This window comes from Bufo gargarizans, chromosome 1 (assembly GCF_014858855.1).
Source record: "Bufo gargarizans isolate SCDJY-AF-19 chromosome 1, ASM1485885v1, whole genome shotgun sequence".
NCBI classification, from domain to species: Eukaryota; Metazoa; Chordata; class Amphibia; order Anura; family Bufonidae; genus Bufo; species Bufo gargarizans.
In genome coordinates this window covers 498,447,932-498,465,902 of record NC_058080.1, presented here as the reverse complement: position 1 = coordinate 498,465,902, position 17,971 = coordinate 498,447,932, and the positions used below count along the sequence as shown (strand labels likewise).

At 40.6% G+C, this 17,971-nt stretch overlaps 1 protein-coding gene across 8 annotated transcripts in view; it reads left to right on the top strand.

Moving 5' to 3' along the window:
• LOC122923850 (Fc receptor-like protein 5) overlaps window positions 1–3,990 on the top strand; it is a 159,601-nt gene extending 155,611 nt beyond the window's left edge. For all 8 annotated transcript variants that reach the window (XR_006387337.1, XM_044274700.1, XM_044274741.1 and 5 more), the window contains 2 exons: window positions 3,193–3,233; window positions 3,823–3,990. Coding sequence is in view for 7 of the 8 variants with exons in the window: in XM_044274700.1 (XP_044130635.1) it covers window positions 3,193–3,233; window positions 3,823–3,918 (137 nt within the window). In the remaining variant the exon portion in view is untranslated. The remainder of the gene's footprint in view (window positions 1–3,192; window positions 3,234–3,822) is intronic.
• The last annotated feature ends 13,981 nt before the right edge of the window (window positions 3,991–17,971 follow it).

The window sequence follows — 17,971 nt, the reverse complement described above, 5'->3', positions numbered from 1 at the left end:
TGGATCTGAATATTTTTGTCATTTCATGTAATTAAAAATGTATTATAGCCAATGAGCTATTCAATAAAGTGCATATGTATAGTGCCAGCTACTGTTCGTTCTTTTCCTTATTTTTTGTCTATCTCACTGAGCTGGTCAAACGTGCTCAGTTTAAATCTTCAACTGCCACCAGCCATATGTTCTGTTAGAAGCTGTGGCAGTTACAGGGAGAGAGCTGCAGCAGAAAGGACACGTCCCCTAAGCTGTCAGGCTAAAGATAATCTAGCATAGCAATTGGAGCAATGAATGGGGAGATCTCTGGATCCATGAGGGGTAAAGGGCTGGTTTTAGCTTTGTTAGAAAGAGGTAGACACTAAGTTGGCTGGTGTCCTAAACACCATTACCAGAGATTAAACAGTATCCAAGTGACAGTGACCTCTGTACAACTACCATATAAAGCCTGTCAGAATATACAATAGAGATAAGTAAACTTCTTGAAATTCATTTTGAATAAATTTGACTTGAATTGATAGTGCTCCAATTGGTCTGAAAATGTGTGTATTCCATCTGTGGTCTTCTAGAACTAATATTTTTCTCCCTTGGCTTTAGACCCCCACCGATCCCTAGAACGAGGCGAGAGAAGCATGCACTTATAGTGCTGTCTCTCCTCACTACTGAGGAAGGAAATCAAGACGGGCCAAAAGACTTCTGGAGTCTCGTGCAGAGAGAAGAGAGTTCTTTCTCCTTGTTCTAGTGATCAGTGTGGGTCTCAGCACTCAGACCCCCCCCCCCCCCCAATCGAAACTTTTGATATATGTCTATGACATATGGAAAGTTTTTAGATAAGTTAGTGAACCTTTAGCACTCCCAATTAAGTGTTTATCAAAAGCCATATGTGACACTGTCACTCTGACATTACTAACGCTGTCTTTGTGTCAAAGAGCTTAAAAGGGGAGAAATAGAGAAAGAAAGAAAGAGCGAGAGAGAGAGAGGGAGAGAGAGAGAGAAAAAATGAGAGGGGGAGAGAAAAAAATAAACAGACAGGGGAGAAAAAAAAAACAGGAGACTGCAGAGTGGCATACACAAATTTTCAGGCCAATTGGAGCTATTCAGGTAGAATTTATTCAAAATAAATTTCAGTCTAAATATTTGATATGTCTCTATGACATATGAAAGTTTTTTAAAACTTAGTGACACTTTACAAGCAGCCTGTTTAAAAACACATGGCACTGTCAGATTTGTTATGCTTTTTAAAATTAAAAAACGTTCCAAAAATTGCTCCTTATTGTGGGCAGATATTTGCCTGTGTACTGTATATACACACATGGTGGTATAGGAAGAGGCAATGTCTTGTTCTAAACAAGTGATCGAAAATGTAAGCCTTAATGTGGGCAGATGCCTACCCATCTTTATACGTACAGTAGTATCAGAGGAAACAATGCCCTGTTCTGAACAAGCATCCAAAAAATATCCCTTAATGGAGGCGGATGCCAGCCTGTGTTTATACATACACACTAATATCAGGAAAAAATTGCAGATGCAGTGGTTGGTATATGGTAATGGAGTCAGCGATCAGACATGACTAAATGCAGTGTCACAGGTAACCACCCTTAAAACTTAACTTTTAATATCTATCTAAAATAGTTACAAACCCTCCAACACAAACCACATAACAGTAAAATAAAAAAACAAGATGGAAGATATCATTAGGTTGATACTTAGCTTTGGGGCTAGGAATGGCAGAGATTGGGCCTAATATATAGCTATGGGCTCTCTCCCTATAGCTGACCCTCTCGCTATTTGTGCCCTGCCTACAAACGGAATGGCCACCCCAATAGGGGCGATCCCGAATCAGGAACCTCCTGAATGTGCCTTGGATGGCCCTGAGTCGGGATGTCACTGGTAGCTATTGTATGCTAACCTATTAGTTAATCATTATTGTAATAGCTAACGACTAAAGGTACAAAAAACAAATATACCATGAAAAGTAATAAAATTTTAGAGACAGATCATGAAATAATTAGTCTATCTCCTGCTTATACTTGTAGATACATACTATTAGTTGTCAGATAGCACATAATCCCATATTCTAGTTAAACAGAATGTTTGACATCACCTAGAGTTGGTGGTATCAATATCCCTTTATTTCATAGATTTTATGATGCCATCTAAGTTGATGACACCATTGTCCCGACGCGTTTCACCCTTACTGTACTCGGGTTCATCAGGGAATTAAATTGTATTCAAAAACAGGGGTATAAATTGTGCCTTAGTATCTAAATGATATCTAAATTGGTAGTTATGACATTGATAAATATTTGTCTACTTGCGTATCACGGATTAGGGTGTTATAACCGATATCTCCATGTAGTAGCAGCCACCTGGCTTTATGAGTTGTAACATGAAAAAAGATGTCTGTATTGCTGTGTGTAGTACTGAGTAATTGCCGGGGTCCAGTAATCAGAAGGATATAATAGTACTTCAGTGGTGTCTCCACCGACCTTTTAGATGGTAAATCTACGGGGCCCAGTCCATGTATGATAACTCTGAACCAGTGACACTGCCGTCTTGAAAGCGATGTTTTCTGTCAGCGTGCGGTGTCCGATGGCCTCCCGGCGTCTGCAAATTTACAGAGTATCCCTTAATGGGGGCAGGTGCCTGCCCATATTTATACACACAGTAGTATCAGAGGAAACAATGCCCTGTTCTGAACAAGCATCCAAAAATATCCCTTAATGGAGGCGGATTCCTGCCTGTGTTTATACATACACACTAATATCAGGAAAAAATTGCAGATGCAGTGGCTGGTATATGGTAATGGAGTCAGCGATCAGACATGACTAATTGCAGCACAGCACCCCCCTGGTGTTCTTCTTATTCTGTCTCAGAACGTCTACCTAATATGTGCTGTGCTGGTGGGAAGACCCTCCTTATAATGCTCTGATTGTCCTTGGCCTGTACAATGTCAAGAATCACTGCACAGCCTGTGTACAAGAGGATACCACTGGGCATATAAGGTGGATGTTCAGAAAAGAAATCAAACACATAGGTAATAGCAATGTCTAGACCAAAAATAATTCCAAATTGAAACTTTGAATTTTGTGTGAATTTGTCTTTTGTTTGCATTCATCTGCCTTTTTAAAACAATTCCACGTTTTAATGAACTATATTCCTGTACATATAACATTATTGCTTTTATGTGCTTTTTTTCAGTTTCAATAAACCCTGCATGTCTATCAATTGCAACACAAAAGGTAAAGAGAATCTGCCAGGAGTCCTGCCCTTGTTGGCCGTACAAACCAATCAGAGCTCAGATTTCATTTTTTCAGAGTAGATTGAGGAATAAAAACTAAGCTCTGATTGGTTACTATGGGGAATGAGGGCAGTGTTCCAGAGAGCCAGTTTAAATACATGAATGTCTTGGTAGGATAGGGTGCTAAAATAAAAATGCTGCCAAAAGTAGTACCAGTTCACTCAGACACCCTCCATCCCAAATTGGCGGTTTGTTGGAGCACAGCGCAGCATAACAGATGCATATTAAGAATAAGTAGTGTTGTTTGCTGCCTGTTACCATGGAGATGCATAGGTCTGCATAGGACCTGAAGACACAAAATGATATGATATTTTCAAATCAAACTATTTGCAAAGTTGCTTCACTTGTAAAAATAAAATTGCTGCAAAGACGGTCATAGCATTTAATGTATGTCTCCTTCCTGCTTCATACTTTGTAATAATAATTCTACATGGATGCTTTTTATGATTTATGGATGTGTTTATGGCTGTTATTCTAGAGCTCTTTAGACGGGGACTACAAGTAAGTTGTATTTCTTTTTCTATCAACAGGAGACTGATGCTCTAGACGGAGCTATGAACTTCTCCACATTTCACTGTAAAAATGTATCTGAAGGAGACGCTGCCTTGAATTCCTCAGGCCTTTAAGAAGGGAATGAAGATGATTTAGTTTAATATGTTATATAGGTTTTGAAAAAATTAAATAAAGTATCTAATATATGCTGGATCTGTTATATGTTGGTCAATAACAGCACCTGAAGGACCCAACTGATTTAGACATGTGTCATGGTGCCCAGCATTTTGATTCAATCATGGTAAAAATAGTACTACAGGTTGCGCTAATCTTCCTGCAAAATATGATGGAATCTCCATCGGAAGTCTGAAAAAAGCCTATGTTTTAACAAAAAAAGGTTAAAAAGTAACAGCTAAAGGGAAATTTCCATCATTGCTCAATTTTACATTGATGAAACTCATAGGGCTCAAATAGGTTTGAACATTGTAGAATACAAAGACCAAGTAACCTGACTGGTTCCTGGGGGCAATGTCTACTCTTTTTCTAGACACCAGTTTTGATCAATCATCTCCAGTATGTCAGGTGGATAACAGTCCCTTTATGCCACTATGTTGAAGCGATATTGTAACAGCAAATACAATGAGCACAATACAATGAATACAAGTTTTTGTAATATTTCAGTTCCATACACAAATACTATGTAATTGGCAATTTTTAGTTTACAAACCCCATTTTCATATACCCTGTTAGAGAGTTCTGAGTTGTTCAGGATCCTCTTCTCCAACCAGAGAGAAGAATGGTTATAAAGACTATGACTTGCTCTGGAGGATTTGTCCTTTATTAGCCACCCAACAGCTGGCTCAGCTTGGGGTCTCCTCCATTAAGTAGTGATGAGTCCGGTCGTGTAATTTTTATCTTTATAGTCACTTGCATTCTGACACTGTGCTCTGACAAACCAGCAGTAAATGCTCTGAGAGGACTCCTGAGCTCACACACATAATGGAGAGGACTAAAGGAGAAGTCTTTACAATGCATTTACTACCGGTTTGTTGGAACACAGTGTCGGAACATAAATTAATATCAAGATAAAAATGACATAACTAAGTGTCACTTACACTGTACAAAGCTTACTCAGTTGGGGAGTGTTCACAGATTATCTTTAACACAATATCAAATAACTAGAAAAGCTACAATTTCTGGTGAAATTGTGTGAAGTGTTCTTGCCTCCACCAGTAGTCTACAACTGGAGTGGGCGGAGTAACTGGGTGGAGTGGCTGGAGTAACTGTGGAAAGGCTGGACTGGGCAGAGTAACTTTATGGAGTGGGCAGAGTAACTGTGTGGAGTGTTTGGCGTGAGTAAAGATAGTAAACATTACACTAACCAATTGATTGATCAAATTTAAAAGTGCACGTGGCAAGCTTAAAGGGAACCTGTCACCGGGATTTTGTGTATAGAGCTGAGCACATGGGTTGTTAGATGGCCGCTAGCACATCCGCAATACCCAGTCCCCATAGCTCTGTGTGCTTTTATTGTGTATAAAAACCGATTTGATACATATGCAAATTAACATAAAAGAGTCATATCTTACTTGTGTGACCAGAGAAGAGTCATATTTTCAAGCTCTGACTCATCTCGGATTAATTTGCATATGTATCAAATCGGTTTTTATACACAGTAAAAGCACACACAGCTATGGGGACTGGGTATTGCGGATGTGCTAGCGGCCATCTAGCAACCCATGTCCTCAGCTCTATACACAAAATCCAGGTGACAGGTTCCCTTTAATAGAGTGAGAAATGCATTTCAACTTTTATTTATTTATATAGCACATTTAATTGCAATGTTGTTGCCCAAGGTGATTAACCGTTACATTAAAACATACATTTATAGAAACATTAGCAGCCGATTTGTGCAGGTGGGCTTGAAAATCAGGGAGTGGTGGCAGTTTAGAAATCATGTCCTGATTTTTCAGCTCACCCTCTAGCTTTTGTCACTCTGCTGGCTCCTCACACACCTCTTATGGCAACTCACTCTACAGCAGGCATCCTCAAACTGCGGCCCTCCAACTGTTGTAAAACTACAACTCCCACAATGCCCTGCTGTAGGCTGATACCTGTAGGCTGTTCGGGCATGCTGGGAGTTGTCGTTTTTTAACAGCTGGAGGGCGGCAGTTTGAGGATGCCTTCTCTACAACAAAATATAAGGTTAATCCACGGCACTCCAATTCATTTGCAAAATTTTACATTTTATTGTGTTTACAGATTATCATTGTATGATTAGTATGTAGCCACATAATTCTTAGTTCCCGGACATTTCAGTCTAATTATGACCTTCCTCAGTGGGATCTAAAGAAACATATAATATAGCTGTGGTCATAAAAAATTCTTGTATACACAACAATCTTGTAAGAAAAGAAGAAATAGGGGAAAAATGGTCCAATCCGTAAATTACAAAAGAGGATGACAGAACGGTAAGTAAAAAGCGGAACCTGATCATAAAATGATAACAAGTCAATTTCTCTAGTGATATAGGAAAGGGGATAGGTATATGGTAAGTGTGCTACGCTAATTCATATATGATTGATTTTGAGGTCAAATACGTATACACCCATCCATTGTACCAACACCATGCAAAAACCTGGCTACGCTTTATAGATGATATCTTCCTTTTATGAGAAGGGCCAAAATCTCTCGTAGAAACCTTCCACAGTGATCTTAATAATACATACCCCGAACTAGGTTTCACTATACATCGACAGAAAAAAAGTCAGCTTTCTGGACACACTAGTACAAAAAGATACCAATGGCCACATTCAATTCGATCTTTATAACAAACCAACTGACAGAAATAGCCTAATGCATTATACAAGTTGTCATCCCAATACCACCAAAAGAGTGCTTCCACAATCACAAATCACTAGGGTAGAACAGATCGTCACAGACCCCGCAATACGAACTACGAGATTATCCGAAATGAGTGCAAAGTTTATCAATGGGGATACCCACCACAACTGACAAGACATAACCCAACAAACAGTTGGCCACCCGAAAGATCTAAGAAGGACGCTCTCCGCATCCCATGCATAACTACATGCCACCCACTTATGCCCAAAATTAACAATTTAGTGCGACAGAACTGTTCCATCTTACAACGAGCCTACCCATCAGCGAAGGAATTTGAAAATCCTCCACTTACTTGTTACAAACGCGGTCCCAATATAAAAGACAAGCTTATCCGTGCAGACTTTGGAGGGATTCAAAAATGTTCCCAAACAACGTTTTCAGAAAAATCCCAAATATGGAACCTTTCCTTGTCTGCACTGCGCCCAATGCTCCAATATTACAAAAAGTGATTTCATAACACACCCACATACAGGCAAATGGTTTCCATTAAGGATTTCTTTACGTGTGATTCATATTTTGTTGTCTACCTGATTAAACGTCCGTGCGGCCTAGCTTACGTCGGTGAAACTACACAACATATCCGTGATCGAATCTGTAAACACAAATCGACTATACGGACAAAACAGCTCCTTTTACCATTACCAGCATATTTTGAGAAATGCAGACATCAAATCTCTCAACTTCAATTCCAAGTTATCGAACAGGTTTTACCATCAAGATGTGGAGGCAATAGAATCTTGCAATTACAACGACGAGAATCATACTAGATCTATAAACTGGACACATTGGAATCAAGAGGTTTAAATAGAGAATGCGATTTCCTTGTACTATCTTTATTATAACCTGCCCCTTCTCTTTTTTCAGGCTCGTTGACGGGGACTAGGTGAACGTGGGTGAGAATTCCCCCCTTTCCCCTTCCCCCTCCCCCCCTTTTCCCTTCCTTCCCTACCCCCCTCTTTCTTCCCCCTCTCACCGCATGCTAACAGTTTTCCCTGATATCTGATTTTTGATCTTTGATGCTATTCTTATGTATACCTTCAAGATCTTACTGTGTTATTATATACTTTATATTACACCACAACGTTGTTATTTATTATGTCATTAACCACTTAAGGACCACAGGTTTATACCCCCCTAGTGACCAGGCCCTTTTTTACAAATCGGCACTCCACAACTTTAGCGGTTTATTGCTCGGTCATGCAACTTACCACCCAAATGAATTTTACCTCCTTTTCTTCTCACTAATAGAGCTTTCATTTGGTGGTATTTCATTGCCGCTGACATTTTTACTTTTTTTGTTATTAATCGAAATTTAACGATTTTTTTTGCAAAAAAATGACATTTTTCACTTTCAGCTGTAAAATTTTGCAAAAAAAACGACATCCATATATACATTTTTCGCCAAATTTATTGTTCTACATGTCTTTGATAAAAAAAAATGTTTGGGCAAAAAAAAAAATGGTTTGGGTAAAAGTTATAGCATTTACAAACTATGGTACAAAAATGTGAATTTCCGCTTTTTGAAGCAGCTCTGACTTTCTGAGCACTTGTCATGTTTTCTGAGGTTCTACAATGCCCAAACAGTAGAAAACCCCCACAAATGACCCCATTTCGGAAAGTAGACACCCTAAGGTATTCGCTGATGGGCATAGTGAGTTCATAGAACTTTTTATTTTTTGTCACAAGTTAGCGGAAAATGATGATGATTTTATTTTTTTTATTTTTTCTTACAAAGTCTCATATTCCACTAACTTGCGACAAAAAATAAAAAATTCTAAAAACTTGCCATGCCCCTCACGGAATACCTTGGGGTGTCTTCTTTCCAAAATGGGGTTACTTGTGGGGTAGTTATACTGCCCTGGCAATTTAGGGGCCCAAATGTGTGAGAAGAACTTTGCAATCAAAATGTGTAAAAAATGACCGGTGAAATCCAAAAGGTGCACTTTGGAATATGTGCCCCTTTGCCCACCTTGGCAGCAAAAAAGTGTGACACATCTGGTATCGCCGTACTCAGGAGAAGTTGGGGAATGTGTTTTGGGGTGTCATTTTACATATACCCATGCTGGGTGAGAAAAATATCTTGGTCAAATGCCAACTTTGTATAAAAAAATGGGAAAAGTTGTCTTTTGCCAAGATATTTCTCTCACCCAGCATTGGTATATGTAAAATGACACCCCAAAACACATTCCCCAACTTCTCCTGAGTACGGCGATACCAGATGTGTCACACTTTTTTGCTGCCAAGGTGGGCAAAGGGGCAAATATTCCAAAGGGCACCTTTCAGATTTTGCAGGCCATTTTTTACACATTTTGATTGCAAGGTACTTCTCACACATTTTGGCCCCTAAATTGCCAGGGCAGTATAACTACGCCACAAGTGACCCCATTTTGGAAAGAAGACACCCCAAGGTATTCCGTGAGGGGCATGGCGAGTTCCTAGAATGTTTTATTTTTTGTCACAAGTTAGCGGAAAATGATGATTTTTTTTTTTTTCTCTTTTTTCCTTACAAAGTCTCATATTCCACTAACTTGCGACAAAAAATAAAAAATTCTAGGAACTCGCCATGCCCCTCACGGAATACCTTGGGGTGTCTTCTTTCCAAAATGGGGTCACTTGTGGCGTAGTTATACTGCCCTGGCAATTTAGGGGCCCAAATGTGTGAGAAGTACTTTGCAATCAAAATCTGTAAAAAAATGACCGGTGAAATCCGAAAGGTGCACTTTGGAATATGTGCCCCTTTGCCCACCTTGGCATCAAAAAAGTGTCACACATCTGGTATCGCCGTACTCAGGAGAAGTTGGGGAATGTGTTTTGGGGTGTCATTTTACATATACCCATGCTGGGTGAGAGAAATATCTTAGCAAAAGACAACTTTTCCCATTTTTTTATACAAAGTTGGCATTTGACCAAGATATTTTTCTCACCCAGCATGGGTATATGTAAAATGGCACCCCAAAACACATTCCCCAACTTCTCCTGAGTACGGCGATACCAGATGTGTGACACTTTTTTGCTGCCAAGGTGGGCAAAGGGGCACATATTCCAAAGTGCACCTTTCGGATTTCACCGGCCATTTTTTACACATTTTGATTGCAAAGTTCTTCTCACACATTTGGGCCCCTAAATTGCCAGGGCAGTATAACTACGCCACAAGTGACCCCATTTTGGAAAGAAGACACCCCAAGGTATTCCGTGAGGGGCATGGCGAGTTCCTAGAATTTTTATTTTTTGTCGCAAGTTAGTGGAATATGAGACTTTGTAAGGAAAAAAGAAAAAAAATGAAAAATCATCATTTTCCGCTAACTTGTGACAAAAAATAAAAAATTCTAGGAACTCGCCGTGCCCCTCACGGAATACCTTGGGGTGTCTTCTTTCCAAAATGGGGTCACTTGTGGCGTAGTTATACTGCCCTGGCAATTTAGGGGCCCAAATGTGTAAGAAGTACCTTGCAATCAAAATGTGTAAAAAATGGCCTGCGAAATCCGAAAGGTGCACTTTGGAATGTGTGCCCCTTTGCCCACCTTGGCTGCAAAAAAGTGTCACACATCTGGTATCGCCGTACTCAGGAGAAGTTGGGCAATGTGTTTTGGGGTGTCATTTTACATATACCCATGCTGGGTGAGAGAAATATCTTGGCAAAAGACAACTTTTCCAATTTTTTTATACAAAGTTGGCATTTGACCAAGATATTTTTCTCACCCAGCATGGGTATATGTAAAATGACACCCCAAAACACATTCCCCAACTTCTCCTGAGTACGGCGATACCACATGTGTGACACTTTTTTGCAGCCTAGATGCGCAAAGGGGCCCAAATTCCTTTTAGGAGGGCATTTTTAGACATTTGGATCCCAGACTTCTTCTCACACTTTCGGGCCCCTAAAAAGCCAGGGCAGTATAAATACCCCACATGTGACCCCACTTTGGAAAGAAGACACCCCAAGGTATTCAATGAGGGGCATGGCGAGTTCCTAGAATTTTTTATTTTTTTGCATAAGTTAGCGGATATTGATTTTTTTTTTGTTTTTTTCTCACAAAGTCTCACTTTCCGCTAACTTAGGACAAAAATTTCAATCTTTCATGGGCTCAATATGCCCCTCACGGAATACCTTGGGGTGTCTTCTTTCCGAAATGGGGTCACATGTGGGGTATTTATACTGCCCTGGCTTTTTAGGGGCCCTAAAGCGTGAGAAGAAGTCTGGAATATAAATGTCTAAAAATGTTTACGCATTTGGATTCCGTGAGGGGTATGGTGCGTCCATGTGAGATTTTATTTTTTGACACAAGTTAGTGGAATATGAGACTTAGTAAGAAAAAACAAAAACAAAACAAACAAAAAATTTCCGCTAACTTGTGCCAAAAAAAAATGTCTGAATGGAGCCTTACCAGGGGGGGGGTGATCAATGACAGGGGGGTGATCAATGACAGGGGGGGGATCAATGACAGGGGGGGGATCAATGACAGGGGGGGGATCACCCATATAGACTCCCTGATCACCCCCCTGTCACTGATCACCCCCCCTGTAAGGCTCCATTCAGACATCCGCATGATTTTTTACGGATCCATGGATACATGTATCGGATCCACAAAACGCATGCGGACGTCTGAATGGAGCCTTACAGGGGGGTTATCAATGACAGGGGATGATCAGGGTAATCAGGGTGATCACCCCCCTGTCACTGATCACCCCCCCTGTAAGGCTCCATTCAGACATCTGCATGATTTTTTACGGATCCATGGATACATGGATCGGATCCACAAAACGCATGCGGACGTCTGAATGGAGCCTTACAGGGGGGTTATCAATGACAGGGGTGATCAGAGTAATCAGGGTGATCACTCCCCTGTCACTGATCACCCCCCCTGTAAGGCTCCATTCAGACATCCGCATGATTTTTTACGGATCCATGGATACATGGATCGGATCCACAAAACGCATGCGGACGTCTGAATGGAGCCTTACAGGGGGGTTATCAATGACAGGGGGTGATCAGGGTAATCACCCCCCTGTCACTGATCACCCCCCCTGTAAGGCTCCATTCAGACATCCGCATGATTTTTTACGGATCCATGGATCGGATCCACAAAACGCATGCTGACGTCTGAATGGAGCCTTACAGGGGGGTTATCAATGACAGGGGGTGATCAGGGTAATCACCCCCCTGTCACTGATCACCCCCCCTGTAAGGCTCCATTCAGACATCCGCATGATTTTTTACGGATCCATGGATCGGATCCACAAAACGCATGCGGACGTCTGAATGGAGCCTTACAGGGGGGTTATCAATGACAGGGGGTGATCAGGGTAATCAGGGTGATCACCCCCCTGTCACTGATCACCCCCCCTGTAAGGCTCCATTCAGACATCTGCATGATTTTTTACGGATCCATGGATACATGGATCGGATCCACAAAACGCATGCGGACGTCTGAATGGAGCCTTACAGGGGGGTTATCAATGACAGGGGTGATCAGGGTAATCAGGGTGATCACTCCCCTGTCACTGATCACCCCCCCTGTAAGGCTCCATTCAGACATCCGCATGATTTTTTACGGATCCATGGATACATGGATCGGATCCACAAAACGCATGCGGACGTCTGAATGGAGCCTTACAGGGGGGTTATCAATGACAGGGGGTGATCAGGGTAATCACCCCCCTGTCACTGATCACCCCCCCTGTAAGGCTCCATTCAGACATCCGCATGATTTTTTACGGATCCATGGATCGGATCCACAAAACGCATGCTGACGTCTTAATGGAGCCTTACAGGGGGGTTATCAATGACAGGGGGTGATCAGGGTAATCACCCCCCTGTCACTGATCACCCCCCCTGTAAGGCTCCATTCAGACATCCGCATGATTTTTTACGGATCCATGGATACATGGATCGGATCCACAAAACGCATGCGGACGTCTGAATGGAGCCTTACAGGGGGGTTATCAATGACAGGGGGTGATCAGGGTAATCACCCCCCTGTCACTGATCACCCCCCCTGTAAGGCTCCATTCAGACATCCGCATGATTTTTTACGGATCCATGGATCGGATCCACAAAACGCATGCTGACGTCTGAATGGAGCCTTACAGGGGGGTTATCAATGACAGGGGGTGATCAGGGTGATCACCCCCCTGTCACTGATCACCCCCCCTGTAAGGCTCCATTCAGACATCCGCATGATTTTTTACGGATCCATGGATACATGGATCGGATCCACAAAACGCATGCGGACGTCTGAATGGAGCCTTACAGGGGGGTTATCAATGACAGGGGGGTGATCAGGGAGTGTATATGGGTGATCACCCGCCTGTCATTGATCACCCCCTGTAAGGCTCCATTCAGACGTCCGCATGTGTTTTGCGGATCCGATCCATGTATCCGTAAAAATTATGCGGACGTCTGAATGGAGCCTTACAGGGGAGTGATCAATGACAGGGGGGTGATCAATGACAGGGGGTGATCAGGGAGTGTATATAGGTGATCACCCGCCTGTCATTGATCACCCCCCTGTAAGGCTCCATTCAGACGTCCGTATGCTTTTTGCGGATCCGATCCATGTATCCGTGGATCCGTAAAAATCATACGGACGTCTGAACGGAGCCTGACAGGGGGGTGATCAATGACAGGGGGGTGATCAGGGAGTTTATATGGGGTGATCATGGGTGATCAGGGGTTTATAAGGGGTTAATAAGTGACGGGGGGGGTGTGTAGTGTAGTGTAGTGTTTGGTGCGACTTTACTGACCTACCTGTGTCCTCTGGTGGTCGATCCTAACAAAAGGGACCACCAGAGGACCAGGTAGGAGGTATATTAGACGCTGTTATGAAAACAGCGTCTAATATACCTGTTAGGGGTTAAAAAATTCGGATCTCCAGCCTGCCAGCGAACGATCGCCGCTGGCATGCTGGAGATCCACTCGCTTACCTTCCGTTCCTGTGAGCGCGCGCGCCTGTGTGCGCGCGTTCACAGGAAATCTCGCGTCTCGCGAGATGACGCCTATTGGCGTTAGTGTGACCTGGGAGCGCCGCAGAGATGACGCCTTTCGGCGTTAGTGTGACGGGAGGAGGTTAAGGCACTGTTACAATTGACATGATGGCTATATTATTGAGTAACCCTTTTTATTTCAATATTTTGCACAGACCTCTCATTCACATTCCTCAGAACTCCCATATATTCAATTTTTTTCTTCTTTCCTTAAACTTGCCCCTACCCCTTTGCCCACACTGGATTTCCAATTTCGATGCACATGCGCCAACTCGGCACTTTGACCTGACACGCTGATGTCCTCCCCTTTAATACTGAAGTCCGCATACACCACACTGCAACCAGCACATGCGCCGTATATAAATTTATTTTACTTATAAGTTCTGCCAGTTTTTTCCTCTTTCTGTTCTGAGGATCGCCAATTGCCCATACCTCCTTGCCCACACTCTACCTTCTAACTCAGTACGCATGCGCGCACCGCACGCAAGGCTCCGGACGCACTGACGTCATTTTCCAGCCGCCAATATTATTTATTGCACAACGGCACACGTGCACGTCACATCCAGCGCAATACCTACTGCACCGCTACTAAGGTAATTATATATACAGCTCTTACGCTCTAACCTCTTGATGGCGCTTTCTCAACAACCCTAATTCCTCTACTTTTATCTATTAACCCTTACTGCCTCCAACTCTAAGGCTCCTCTCATTAGCACACTTACATTTTATGATCAGGTTCCACTTTTTACTTATCGTTCTGTGATCCTCTTTTGTAATTTACGGATTGGACAATTTTTCCCCTATTTCTTCTTTTCTTAACAGATTGTTGTGTATACAAGAATTTTTTATGACCACAGCTATATTATATGTTTCTTTAGAGCCCGCTGAGGAAGGTCATATTTAGACCGAAACGTCCGGGAACTATGATTTATATGGCTACATACTAATTATTTAATCTGGATGTATACAATGATAATCTGTAAACACAATAACATGTAAAAATTAACCTTATATCTGTTCTACAACTCTCACGGGCACCCACAGTGGATTTATGGTGTGCGGACTACACATCTCTTCAAATGTTGTACAGCAAGGGCAGAGAAGAGCGGTTAAAAACAAATTGCTCCAACTTGCTCACTTCACTGGCGGTTGCTATCTTCAAACGGTTGTAGTTGAAAAATTATAAATCCTACAGTGAAGAGCTTTATATTGTGAGAATCACAAGATCCAGACCTACATTTTGTCGTGATAATTATAGGCCCGAAATGAATCAAACATGAATTGCTATGTTAAATAGTGTGGCATCTGCCATTTTGTGATATGTCCACTATTTTGTGTGAGCTTTTGGAAAGGCCACACATTCCTAAAGTGTATCCTTATATTTTTCTCTATAATTATACCAGTTCGAGGGAGTACTTGCTTTCTTACATATTATGTTTAAAGACAAGACATTTATCTATATATCCTAGTTATAGGGAATTTGATTATATACATATATGTATCTATAAAAGGCCATAATCTTATTAATTCAAAGATGGCCGAAAGAGGTTCATATTGAATACAGAGTGCATTGTTCATTAAAAGTTATTACCACAGATGTAGGTTTATCTGAAGGGAGTGATCTTACCTCATTACAGGGCTATGAGGGAGGTAGCGATGTTTCATGAGAGACATCTGGTGTGTATGTTTATTCATATAATCAAAAGTATAATGTTTGTATACATATAGTGGATTTATTTAGTTTTAGCATAAACGAATTGATAAATCATATATATAATATTCTATATTGTCACATGTTATACCAAGGTTTTGATATATATATATATATATATATATATATACACATATATATATATATATATAGATATATAATTTGATGCCATGTGAGTCCAACTAAAAGAAAATGTATTCTTAGGATATATGGAAAGCATTTACATTGGTTTTCTGCTAATGGGATTTACTCAAAGGGACTGATCTTATTCTAACCTAATGAATCAGTCGTTTGGACAGTTATAATATACTAACCCACAGTGCGAGTGTAAGGCCCATTGTATTTCTTATCAAACCCATTTATTCAAGAGTCTGGGAAACTCATGATAGTCCCACTAAGTCTGGTAAAATAGTTTCAGGGTGTCAAAGAAGTATCCCTCCTCATTGATATAGGTTGCAAAGGTCAAAGGTATAATGTGTAGCATAATTCTGATGTTAATATGTTACACAACAGTGCCATCTGGAGACAGGTGGATATCATGACACCATTCACAACAATATTGCATTCTGGGTAAATATGATCTCATAGGATCATTACCATATGAGCACACTCATCCGATGTGATTGGAAAACCCTAATCTGGAAGGGTGTGATCATTTGATAAGTTTTGGGATAAGAAGGCACATACTAGAGAAAAAAAGGGAAAAGGAGGAGAAAAAAAGAAAAAAAAAAGAAAGAGGCATCTATCAAGATGAAAGCCATGGCGAGACATACGATGGTGGACCACCCAGCTTTCCTAGGAGCAGAAGTGAGATTCCTACTAGGACTTGGTAAGGTACACAAAGAATGATATTTCATTTTATTAAGAGTAATTGGATAGTGTGGTAGTAATCTAGCAAAGCATTAAATGATTGCATATATATATATATATATATATATATATTGATAGAACATTCTTCACAAGGCTAAATTATAGATTCCCACAGGAAATACTTGTTTCAAGTCCTTCCCATTTAATATATGGTCTAGGAAAGATCCTAGATCCCTGTTATTTGTCTTAATAATCTTACCAAAGTCTTATGTGTGAAAATAGTCCAGGATGGGGCAGAAGGATACAGTTATCTCTTCTAAGTTATATCCTTGGATGGATTTGCCCATCTTGAGGTCATGTGACATTGTAGTTGGTTAGCATTCCATATTGATGTCTAGGATTAGACATGCCCATTTCTTGATATCATGAGGTTTCCTCTGAACAGAAGCGATGTATATAAATTATTTTCCTATTTTGATATCCTAACCTAATAATAGCTTGTGTATAATGTGACAAGTTATTTCCACTCACATGTATTGTTAAGCTTGTAATGCTTTGTATCAACGATGAATATATTAATTTGCATGTATCATTGTGTTTATTTACTTATTTGTGTTTATGTTTATCTTGTAACCAATAAATCTGCATATTTGTATAATTCCTGTGTATTATTGTATAATGCAGAACTACATTTTTATCTTTAACGTCATCTCACGTCAAAAGAAAAAAAAAAAGAACTTATTATTTGAGGAAATAGTCGGACTCATATGTCAATTATATCGATTAGTTTGTCTACAATTCACCAGGTCATGATTTTAAGAATTTATGAAAAATTTTATACATTACATTTTTTTTCATGGTTAATTATTTTTATGACTATAGTAAAAATGAAGGCACAGTCGCAGTTTAGAAATTGCCCTTCAAATTTGAGGTGGCTAGAGTGAAGTTTCAATGAGGGTCAATGGGCGGCGTGAGTTGCAAACAAATGGTCATATTGTGAAAACTATTAGGACTATGGCTTAACCATTGACATGTTTAGTGGCAGCAGGGATAGCTGAATGCTTTGATATAAGATTTGTGTAGGTGGGATTGAAAATGAGGTGGCAGTGGGGGCAGCTTAGAAATCATGTCCTGATTTTTCAGCTCCCACTCTAGCTTTTGTCAGCTCCCACTCTAGTTTTGAACATTCCGCCATTCATTCCTATGGGACCAATTTCGCCACAATTAGGTCCATATCAGACATCCGCACTACTGAACTCAGATCCCAATATAATCCTATAGTCATCTAAGTTCAGTGGGGTCATTGGGGCCCATATGTTACAATATACTGTAATGCAAACTGTAATATATAGGTCTCTGATGGCATATGACTATTATCCCTTCCCACAGTAATTTTTGCAGGAAGCAGCCATTTGGGAAGCGACCCTCTTCTACACAGTTCTACCTCGTCACTTTTCCCACTGTTTTTGGTCTCCATTTTAGCCTTGGCTTCCATTTTTGTACAATGCTCATAACATATACTGGTTATTGCATATATTGTTACTTTTGCGACTTAACCCCAATAAAGGACTACTAAGAGTAAGCATACAGGTGTCTTATTACTAAGAATTACAACAACCAGTTAGAAATCTATATATGATACACATAATATGGCACCATGAGCTTTACAATTCTGCACAATTAACAAATGTACATGATAAATACCTATCAATTATTTACGTGAAATACAAAAGTCCTGATACAATGAATTTTCATTTCCTGCTCAGATTTTTTTTATT